Genomic DNA, 12,223 nt, shown 5'->3' on the forward strand with positions numbered 1-12,223 from the left:
TAAAATGTGTGTACTGATTTTCAGCCTTAGTAAATGGATTTAATTACCTTCGTAGGAAAGCAACTTTGATACCCTCTCAGTAACCCCTGTTCTACGTTTTGCTTGACCGACCGCAGTATGTTTCTCTACACATTCACAGTAATCAACTGTGAAAAATTTAGCTTTAGTAAATTCAAAGAGATTTTTCAGCGTTGCCTCTCCGTCTATTATTATTACGATTTCAGTAAGATTTTAGATTCTGAGTTGCTATTTACAGTCCGTAATGTGAGGTTCTGCCTTCTGGACGAGAAACCCACGTTTTGTGGCGAGACCTCTGTGTGGCTTGATGTTAAAATCTAGGATTAATTTGAACATCACAATTAATTTAATATAAAAATGTAAATTTTCTACAAATGTACAACATTTAAAGTGCTTTCACCCCGATATTTTGGTGGCTCAAGCATGTAAAAAAAACCTGTTAACAGCACTGATGATGAATGCTTTAGTTCGAAAACGTTCTGTGATGTAACCCTGCATGGGATTTTTTTTAAATTAAATATACCTTTTATAAAGGATTTTATCTAATTTTTTGTAATTAATGGTATTGATCCGACTACAGGAAATTAAACAATATTAAACAATTTCCTTAAATTTCCGACAAATCCGTACATTTTTGATGCTCTCGACCATCCAGTACGCAGGATTTTGGTCACGTGACCTTAAATTTCCCCACATTTAGGGAAACTTGAAAAAGTTTAATTTATGAATTTAATTCATTGGTCAACGGGAGAAGATTTGTAGCGTATGTACCCTTTTCTATACGATTTCCCTATAGAAGCAAATTATATCTGTACATTACCTACATCTAGCATATTACATATACCCGTCATAATACAACAACTCATTTTCCACACTTCTACTAAATTTTTAACTTATTACATTTTCTCGAAATGATCGTCCTCATAATACTATAAGGCCCTGGTCATCGATTCTTGACTGGAGTGGGACAGCTCGTGACGTTTCGACTTGGTCGCAATTTGCCTATCTCCAATGACGGTGCATTGGTTCGACCAATCGTTAGTGCGGACGACAGTTCTGTAGAACTTCGACGTGGTTTTATTGAAGATGGGCAGGAGTTCGTTGGCTTCGTTTGACAAAGCCTGTAACAAAATAATTGTATGTCAGTATAGACAATTAACGAATAGATGACCTGGAAATGAAATTAAGCACAAAAAGTACGAATAATAACAGGAAACGAAGAGTAGTTAATTTTACTTTTTTGTATACACTTGAGAGCAAAAAATCGACTCAAAAGTAAAATAAGTTATAGTTTTTTTAATCAATGGGAAAATCCCAATAGTTGGCTGTATAGTTTAGTTGGTCTGTATAGTGGTCTATATAGTGCCAAAAACTACCAGTAGAACCAAAAACGTCGATTGAAATGGCTACAGGCGAGATAAAAAGGATATTTCACCACGTAGCAAAGGTCTTTATGTCTGTGAGGATCATTTCGATGTGAGCATTTATCTAATTTATTTATTTATCTATTTATTAACAAATCTTTGAGGCTTCTTGGATATATCAAACGAGTTACTTCTGATTTTACGTCCATCCAACCATTAAAGATTCTATATTGTTCGTTGGTTAGATCTCATCTGGAATATTGCTCTTCGGTGTGGTTTCCCTATTATCAGTTGTATAGTGATAAAATTGAGAATGTGCAACATAAATTCCTTAGACATGTTGCGTTTAAACTTGGCCAGTATATGCATTATGACGATATTTTACAGATGCTGAATATTACTACATTAAAAAGCCGTCGATTACATCACGACTTAATTCTATTATTTAAGCTGGTTAACTCACAAATCGACTGCCCAGATATGTTAGCCAAAATTAATTTCGCAGTTCCCAACCGCCAGACAAGACAATTGGTTTCATTTTCTGTACCAATGCATAGAACAAATTATGCTCATTATTCGTTCTTATCTCGAAGCCAAAGAATTGCAAATCAATTTCAGGAACTCGACTTTTCCTACAGCTTAAATAGATTCAAGGCCGTATTGTCAAATATCACTTGACGACAGTTATTATCAGATGTAGGTACCTACTTTTTATGTTTAATACTTATATTATTTGTCTGTGTACTTTCATGTTTAATTGTCTTGTAATTTTTAGCTTATAAATGTTTTATTTTGTTTTAAACCTTTGACATGTTAATTGTATTTTTTTAAATTATTGTACTTGTTTTAAAATTGTACTTATTTTGTAAAATCGGTTCGCCCGTAAATAAATAAATAAATAAATAAATAAATAAATAAATAATTAGGTACCTAATAATAATAAGATATTTTCTATTTCAAAAAAAAATATTAGGTAGGTAGTTGTCATTTCATGAAATGTGCCTACTTAAACTTGTTTATTTGTTGCAGTTGGAACAAGACATGGATAACTATATAAATTCAATATTAAGGTGGTCCCAAAATTATTAAGAGGAAACAGTGATCAACAGGTAGCAAAAACGCGTTCCAAGATTGCGGCTGTAATTTTGAATATTTTTTCGAGATATTTGGCACACGTATTCGTAATATAATAAAGAATGGCGGTACAGAGCCCAATTTGAAAAATATATTAATATGTGGAAATGACTCTGTAATTAAATACAATATTAAAAAAACGAGCCCGTACCGCCATTAAGAAGAACAAAAAAATACACTTTCTTCAAATAAACTTTTTTATCCGATGCCTAGATTTTGTGTCATTTTGGAACTACTAAAATTTTTTTATTTCATTAGTAGTTCCAAAATGACACAAAATCTAGGCATCGGATAAAAAAGTTTATTTGAAGAAAGTGAATTTTTTTGTTCTTCTTAATGGCGGTACAGGCTCGTTTTTTAATATTGTATTTAATTACAGAGTAATTTCCACATATTAATATATTTTTCAAATTGGGCTCTGTACCGCCATTCTTTATTATATTACGAATACGTGTGCCAAATATCTCGAAAAAATATTCAAAATTACAGCCGCAATCTTGGAACGCGTTTTCGCAACCTGTTGATCGCTACTGTTTCCTCTTAAGTCAGGTGTTGTCACGCATTTATTTGATTGTTAACCAGACAGAAAACGAACTTTTTCTGAGCCCATGAAGGAAGCAGCCCTTAAAAGGGTTAAACGTCAGCTTCTTGAAGATCCCGCTTCCACATCTAACTCTGTTCTAGATTAAGATAAAGGTATTCAGTGTAAATTTCAAAGGAGTGTTACAGTCGGGTAGTCGCCATTGAAAATTCATAATTAGGATGCATGAATTTCACCTACAAAAGACTTGCAAACATTATTTGAAGATACAAAAAGTGAATCAGGACGTTCTGTATTTGAAGATAATAGTGAATATAATGGTAGTAATGACTATTGGTAAAATGAAAGTGATTCTTCTTGTGATGAAGATGCGAAAAAAGAGGAAGCAAAACAATTTACAATATTGTCTCTGAAGTCTACAGTGATGAAGTTACAATACAGACCTAGATTGTACACGTTTCAATTAATAGAAATATATTGTAAAACACAAATAATGCATCTATTTTTAACTCTAAAAAGAACAGGACACACATTTATGTCTCTTGGAGACGGAGATGATTTCGGCATAAGCGAAAGCAATGCTTCGAGAATATTTGCAAAATCTGTTACATTAATTAGTAAATATTTAAGATCTTGTATTTTTAATCCTCAAGTTGGACCAGTTACATTAAGCGTACCCTTAGCATTTCAATTAAAGACGATTAAAATGTACTATACAATTCCCAGAATAGCCTAATCGCTTTCTTTTGAAAAACCCTCGTGAGTAATAGTATCTACTTGTGCGTTTTCAGCACTTTAAAAAGTACCAATTTCTAAAGATTTATAAATTTCACTTTGAAACTAAATAAACTGATTGTAAAATTATGGAAGAATACAAAAATAATATCTGGTAATTTCCAATTAAATACGATTAAAATGTTATACATATACAGTAGAGAGTCGATTATCCGAACGTCGATCAACCGAACGACCGGTTATCCGAACTCCCGACTCCAGCGATCCGCACTCGAGTACTGAGCAAGCGTTAGTAATTAAAGCTTAAAATATCTTCAATTTTCTTCAATTGTGTATCCAAAAATATGGTGTTGCAAAGACTGCACTTTTTTGTTTAATTGCTATTTGTCATTATCAAGGTATAAACAAATATACAGTTATATAAATATGGGTTATATTCACTTGTGGATAAATATGTATGACAATCTCAATATAGTTCGATTATCCGAACAAATCGGTTTTCCGCACACCCATGTCCCCCAATTAATTCGGATAATCGACGCTCTACTGTACAATTATTCCCGTAATACTCTAATCGCGTTAAACCGGGCTTGACTCGTAGCCCGGTTGTGGTCCGTGACGTAAGACCAATAGAAGGACGTTCAAGCGCCTTCTAAGAAATTTGAATTTTATAGCATTTTCAAAGCCTCGTAATAAGCGTATGGGTTAAAAATATTTGTTTTTTTACATGCAAGCGTTTTAAGATCATGTTATCTTATGTTTTTTAATATTATTTTAATATTTAAAAATTTATGCAAGTTTCCTATTGTAGTAATCTACTTTTACCTATTTTCGTTAAAGAAAAAAACCTTTTAGCAAACTATTTAATACATACCTTCATATAGATAACTGCATCAGTTCCGCATCCCTCACAGGACAAAAGTATGAGATCTCCATGAAAATATCTAGCGTACAACCTAGAAATAGGTAAACCATAACCGTAGCCAGCCAGAGGAACGGTATGGGCGTCTGATTTGCTTGGTTGGGGTGCCGTCGAGTACATGTATTTGAAAAGGTGATCTGTGGTCGATCGGGCAATACCACCACCTCGGTCTGACATCTGGTAAAATAAAAATTGATCATTAGTAAAAAAATCATATACAGGTACATTCAAAATATAGGTATACAATATTAATAGAATATGAAACCATTTTAACATATGTTTATGGCATTAAAAAAATTACTATTATAGCTTTGTTTGGAATCTACTGACTAAAGACACAACGTGACAACAGTGTGCGTCAAATAGGTACTGGAATTTGGAACACTATTACACGTCTTTAATTAACAATAATTGTTACTCAATATTTTGTTTTTCGTTTTATACCAGTTAAAAATAAAGTCTATTTAAAATCACAAGTCTTCAGTATCAGTTAATTAATTCATCGACAAACTTCATGGACTTGAAAAGTTCTTCTAAAGTAATTCTATTACAGACGGTAACATTGACATAACATATTATACAATAAAAAGTACATTAGAAATGGAAGTTTTGGACTAAAATCTATGAACAGAATCAGGAATAGACAATCACAGATAGAAACAATAGTACATTGTTTACCGGGTAGGAAAAGCTTAACATTCCTGGACGACTGTGAAGATTGCTAAGTCGAGGCGCAAGCCGAGACTTAGCAACACAGAGTCCAGGAATGTGGCTTTTCCTACGAGGTAAACATACTATTTTTCCGCAAATCGTTTAAAATTCGACAGATATTGATTGATTTAAAAAAAACGCGATAATTTTATTCCCAAATAAATGGTGCTTTGAAATTCCTAATAAAATTACTTGGGTTACTATGGAAACGTATTGAGGTTGAATTGTCAAACTTGACAATGTTTTCTATCATTTATGTAGAACACTAACAACTGTACGGAAATATCATTTCCTTACAGTAAGGAAATGACATTTCCTTACAGTAAGGAAGTCCTGACTTTTTCTTCAAGAAATTTTGACAGGAATGTCAAAATTTCCTGGCGATTTGCGGAAAAGAGATATAATATAACGAAAGAGAAAAAATAATGGGAGCCGATGCCCACGTGATTATGATACCAAAAACAAAACAAAAACTCATACAAAACAAGTAATTTCATACAAAACTGCAGACCGATAAGCTTATTGTCAGCTATAAGCAAAACTGCGGAATGTGCCATACTCCAAAGGATTCAAGAAGAAGCAGAATAAGTAGGAGTCCTACCAGAAGAACAATCTGGCTTTAGATAAAAACAATTTTGCGAACTGCAAGTACTGAAGCAATGGAGTACATTAGCCAGAGATTCAACGAAACCAAAATATGCAAAGAGAAGCATGTTTGACAGGACATGCCTGATTGCGTCCTAATTAGCGGACAGGAAGTTAGAACTCCAGAAGCTGGAGAGCCACAAGGAGTAGTAATGTTATGTTTCTCTGTCTCTCCAACTCCTTCCATAGATCTTTATCCTGAGCAACATACTTTCAATTTGTTCTGGTTGTTTTTTTGATGTTATCCCATCCATATGAGGTCTTCCTCTTGATCGTCTACCTTTACAAAGTCTCCCATGTTATATTGTGGCGTTCAACGTTGGTCCTTTTTTATGACATCCTCGACCTCCTCCTTTTCTTTTTGATCTTAACATTGCTCTTTCCATTGCCCTTTCTGTTATGGCTAGTTCGTTCATGTTCGGCTTAGATAGGATACAGGTTTGACATCCATATACATATCATGATAGGAAGGATCTACTGGTTAAACACTTAATTCCTTAAGTATAGAGTGGCCTAACTTCTTTTAGCATTACTTTACATAATCAAAGAAAATGATTAGAAACAAACAATGTCGGATTGTTTTAGTAGTTTTATGTTGACCAAGGATCATTATTGATCAACATACAATTACTAAAACAATCGGACATTGATAGTTTCTGATCATTTTCTTTGATTATGTAAAGTAATGTTAGACCACTCTGGTTCTCATGGCCTCATTTATGTTGACTAATTTGTAGTTTTGAAGATGTCTTCTAGAGACAGATTAACCCGGGAGTAGTCGCGCTCACTTCTGTAACGTGAATAGTCGCGTGTTAGATTTCATCTCAAAATACGAATTTAAATACGGATTTGCAATAAGGTTTTATTTTATAGTATTTTTATTTACTTGTTATGTTAGAAATATTATTTCTAACAATTATTAAAGCTAATTGGCTCTCCCCATAGCCATAAATTCCACAAAAAGAAGAAAAAAAAAATAAATAAAAAAATTCCTTCGTATTACTACACCCTTCTTCGAGGCACTTACGAAATTTTTTCAAAATTGCAAAATTTTTCATCAAGTTATCGCGAAAAAGGATAAAATGTGAGATTCTATCTAACGGCGCGACTACTCGCGGGTTAAACAGCTTTGACGATAACGTCTCATCCCGATACTGTTAAATGCCCTTTCATAGTCGGCGAAGGCAAGAAATACAGGCAGTTGGTATTCACTTGTCTTCTCTGAATTTTTTCATTATCAGCACATGGTCTCATGTACTTTATCCTTTGCGGAAGCCAGCCTTTTCTACCATTTTGTACGTCAACTGGTTGTTGAAAATTCTCATAAACAGTTTGTACATATGTAGGTCTAAAATTCTTAAGGTCGTATGTGTTCCCTTTTTTGTGTAAGAGTATTACTATACTCTCGTTCCAGTTTTTAACACAAATTCAACCCAATAAAACCGATAATTAGGAAAATTAACGGAACTTAATAAGTTATTATCTATGTCTTATTTTATGTAACCTTTTGGTTGGTGTTTCATTAAGTCCCTCCCCCAGGCAAGTCCTCGCCAAGGCACATTTCTAGATCCGCCAGTGATCAAAGCTGTGTAAGCTTCATACACTTTGGACCTTCTTGGGGCCGGGGATTTTCCCTCCACTACTGGCTTTGACAGTATTTTAATTGTTATTGTTTTGCTCGTTTTCAAAAGCTCGGAAATTATACCGTCATATCCTGGAGCTATGTTATTTTTTACTTCTTTTACATTACATCTTTCTATTTCGAATCTCTAAATTTGGTAGTACCTCTAATCCCACGTTTCTATTTTTCTTTTGACGTTCTCTTTTGTTGGTTGTTTTTCTGAAAGTAACTATTTGTTTCGTCGTCAATGATGTATTTATTGTACACATTGCGAAATTAAAAAGAAGGTGGAATTTAACTTGTTTTTATATTGTTATCAAGCCGATAATAACGTAAAACAGTTTGGTCTTAAAATATTTATTATATCAAGAAAAAATATTGACGTCAAATGATTAACGTAATATCGGACGGTTGTCATGCCACTGCGAACTATGATTACATTCTTGCATAATACTTTTACAATTATAAAAAAAAGTCATATCAAGAGTGTTAAATCAAAAGCGAACTTCACTGAAGGGTCAGTGTTGGAATTATTTCGATAAATAATATAGTATAATCGTCATTATGACTGAAGAATAGCTACATGCCAAATTATTTGAAAAATAAGACGTTAGACCAATGTTTGCTTCCAATCATGACTTACGGCGCCGAAACATTATCATTTTAACCCAAACTTTAGAGTGTCCCAAAGAAGAATGGAACGGTCACTACTTGCACTGACTCTCAGAGACAGGGTCAGAAACGAGGAAACCAGAAGAAGGACAGGCGTCACAGATGTCATAGAGCGAGTAACATGGCTGAAGTGGAATTGGGCAGGCCATGTAGCCAGAATGAAAGGCGGGAGGTGGACCCAAAAAGTTACAGTGTAAAAACCACGAGCAGACAGAAGAAGTAGGGGTAGACCACCTACACGATGGACAGACGACGTCAAAAGGATTGCTGGGAATTGGTTGCAGGAAGCCCAAGATCGACAAAGCTGGAAGAAATTTATTGGAGGCCTATGTTCAACTTTGGATGCAAAAGGCCGGATGGGGGTGGATCATTATTATGTTTAATATTATTTATATTATGTTTCTGCGTTCCACTTTAACATGCTTATCCTTAATGTGCCATGCTTATAGCCTTATGCTATAAGAGGACTCCAGGACTCTGTTATTATACCTAGTCCACTAATCGCTTCTACGCATTCGTGGATAGTATCATGTAATTTATTCAGCGCCTTTGCTGACGCTTCTTTTATCTCCGCAGCCTGAAGTATCTTGTCTATTAATATAAATAGATCCATCCTCGGATTATCGTACCGCAACATTTTCCAGGCAGCACTGTAGTTTGCTTCTGTTGTGTTTAAATGTTGTATTATTCTACTTGCTTCTCCTCGGAGGCTTGTCTTCAGATACTGCATTTTTTCCACATTTTGATAGTTGATTATTCTCATGTATCAATTGTTTAAAAATATCATAGAAAGTTCCCCAGGCCTCGTATCTTCCCTCAAAACAGGGTAACTTCGCCTGAGGTAGTATTATTTTTTCTTTCTTGCATCCTTCCGCCTCCAATCTCTTATCTTCTTTTATAATCGACCGCACCCTTCTTTTCATCCTGCGTGACTTACGTAATACCTTTCTAGAACGTCTACAACCAACTGGACCATCTCTTTATCGACAGTACAACAAAATAGTGACGATTCTAGGTCTGGATTCCGCGTGTGAAAAAAAAGTTGATTAATAGCAAGCTGAAAATTTGTTAGTAGCTTAAGGGTGTCTAGTTGGACAAACTTTGATATATGGGAACACTGGAACAGGGGCAGTTTTAATTGTGGAACAGGTTAAAAATTTGGAAAGGTCAGACCACGAAAACGGCACATGTATTTTGTCCGACAGAACAGACTTAAACTCTCCGAACAGAGATTAAACTCTCATGCAAAAATCAGACTGCTATTTATCACCAAATGGGCGTTTTAATGAGTGGAACATGTAGAATATGTCAAATGACAGGAATTATGACAGGTTATAAATAGCAGTATGATTTTTGCATGAGAGTTTAATCTATGTTCGGAGAGTTTAAGTCTATTCTGTCGGACAAAATAAATGTGCCGTTTTCGTGGTCTGACCGTTCCAAATTTTTAACCTGTTCCACAATTAAAACTGCCCCTGTTCCAGTGTTCCCATATATCAAAGTTTATCCGACTAGACGCCCTTAAGCTACTAACAAATTTTCAGCTTGCTATTAATCAACTTTTTTTTCAAACGCGGGATCCAGACCTATTCGTGGTAGACAGAAAAGTTGTGTGTGTGTGTAGAGAGGTTTGGCTTCAAACTATGTTCATTAGCCATGGATCATATTAATCACATATTCTTCTTCTTGTGTAGGTTTCTTGTCCTCCCAGAACATTGGTGATCAGTGGCTTGATTTTTACTTTGTCCACAGCCGACCTAAATAATGTCGTAGTGCTCACTCCATATCATTGGCGCGGCGGAGGTTCCTATGGGCCAGGGTAATAAGACAAAAATACAGGGTGTCCCGGAAAATAGTGCGTTCCTTTAAGGTATGGAGAGAATACACAATTTGGAACAAAAAAGTCCTATACCATTTTTTTCTAAAGTTAGCCGTTTCCAAAAAAAAGTTAACATTGTTTTCCATATACCTGTATTTTAATGTTTGGAAATTTGAATAAACTGGCAACATCGAACGCACTACGGAATAATAACATAATAAAAACTCGTTTGTGATTGTGATTAACAGTATTTAAAATAATCCAACCTAATAGTAGGTAATACTTATGTATTTACGATTTGTTTACTAAAATTATTTTCTTTTGAAATGTATTGAAATACCTATTGCATAATTTTAAACGAATTACACATCTTTTAACATAAAAACACGTCTTTTAACTAAACTAGTATTATGTATTTAGTAAGGTTTAAATGGGTTGAATGCTGAGTACTGCTGAGGGCTTTAACTGAATTACATAGTTTTAATAGTTTACAGTGGAACTTAAATACACCAGATAATGTCTCAGTAATTTGTTTACTTGTGAACTGAAATAACTAAGTTGTACTTACTTGAAAATAATTATTATACCGAATAGATGTTTCAAGTAACCTTTCACAAACACCATTCATAGGTAATAACATAATAGGTAATACACTCACTATTCGAAAACATTTTCGCATTGACACTAAACACTAAACAGGATTCTTTAAAACTATCTGTTTACTATGTATCTTAGTATCTTCTATCTATTTACATGGGACTGTCTATGCTTAAATTTGCGTACCGCACATAGTTGTCAGATTTAAATTTACATACCAAAATACATTTTAATTTTTTGGTCAAACGGTTGCATTTAGAAAAAAATGTTATAAGAGTTTTTTGTTCTACATGGTGCCTTCTACCTATACCTTCAAGGAACGCACTATTTTCCGGGACACCCTGTATACCCTGTTCGTGACACTTCAGCAGCCAGGGTACTGAAGCGTTTTTTCGACAAGTAATACCTATAGGAACAAATTCTAACTATTTCCTGCGTAGGATCTGGCGGCCATTTTTATTTATAAACAATTAACTGTCAAAAAATGGCATTTTTCCCTTTTTCTCAAATCAATGGAAAACAGTGAAACTTATGATTTTTTTAGTACAAATATCTTTGAGATTATGAAAAAAGCTTTAAAATTACATATTACAAAGTTTGATATACTCATTTATTGTTAATATAATTGCGAAAAAAGTTCGGAATTTCAAAAAATATTATTTTGGCAATAACTGTTGTAAAAATTAGTGTACAGGTTTAAAATTTTTGTCAAATGAGGGTTCTTTGGTGCTTAATATGTGATAAAAATTTCAAAGCGATTCATTTAATTGTTTAAATTTTATTCGAATTGTTTATCTCAGAGAGCATTTTTTTTTTGCAATAACAAGTCAGAAAAAAATGACGTTAGAACCATTCCACAGGTGTCAAATGGAAGAGCATAAGCTATATTTTCAACTTGGTTTAAAGAAAGCGAATAAAAAATGCTTTTATTAGAAATAAATAATTATGCAAAAGTATCGTAAATCTTTCTTTATAAACTTGTTGAATAACTTTTTCCAAAAAAATTAACTTTTTTAACTTGTTTTTAGTGCACAACTACCAAGTAATGTTATTTATATCATAATTGATAAAAAATTGTAATAAATATATATAATTTCTTATATAACACAATAAAAAGTTTATAAGGAAAGATTTACGATACTTTTGCATAATGATTTATTACTAATAAATGCATTTTTTATTCACTTTTTTTAAACTAACTTGAAAATATAGCTCATGCCCTTTCATTTGACACCTGTGGAATGGTTATAACGTCATTTTTTTCTGACTTATGTTATTGCAAAAAAATGCTCTCTGGGATAAACAATTTGAATAAAATTTAAACAATCGACTGAATTGCTTTGAAATTTTTATCACGTATTAAGCACCAAAGAACCCTTATATGACAAAAATTTCAAAGCTGTACACTCATTTTTACAATAGATATTGCGAAATTAATTTTTTT

The 12,223-nt window shown here is 33.5% G+C and overlaps 1 protein-coding gene across 2 annotated transcripts in view; it reads right to left on the minus strand.

Moving 5' to 3' along the window:
• Positions 1-610: 610 nt before the first annotated feature.
• Positions 611-12,223, minus strand: part of LOC126883365 (pyruvate dehydrogenase (acetyl-transferring) kinase, mitochondrial) — a 97,707-nt gene continuing 86,094 nt past the window's right edge. For both annotated transcript variants that reach the window (XM_050648837.1, XM_050648836.1), the window contains exons 5-6: positions 4,667-4,891; positions 611-1,139 (exon numbers count right to left, since the gene is read on the minus strand). In XM_050648837.1, coding sequence (XP_050504794.1) covers positions 948-1,139; positions 4,667-4,891 — 417 coding nt within the window. In that variant the 3' untranslated portion in view covers positions 611-947. The remainder of the gene's footprint in view (positions 1,140-4,666; positions 4,892-12,223) is intronic.

The sequence above is a fragment of the Diabrotica virgifera genome, chromosome 4 (assembly GCF_917563875.1).
Source record: "Diabrotica virgifera virgifera chromosome 4, PGI_DIABVI_V3a".
Classification (NCBI taxonomy): Eukaryota; Metazoa; Arthropoda; class Insecta; order Coleoptera; family Chrysomelidae; genus Diabrotica; species Diabrotica virgifera.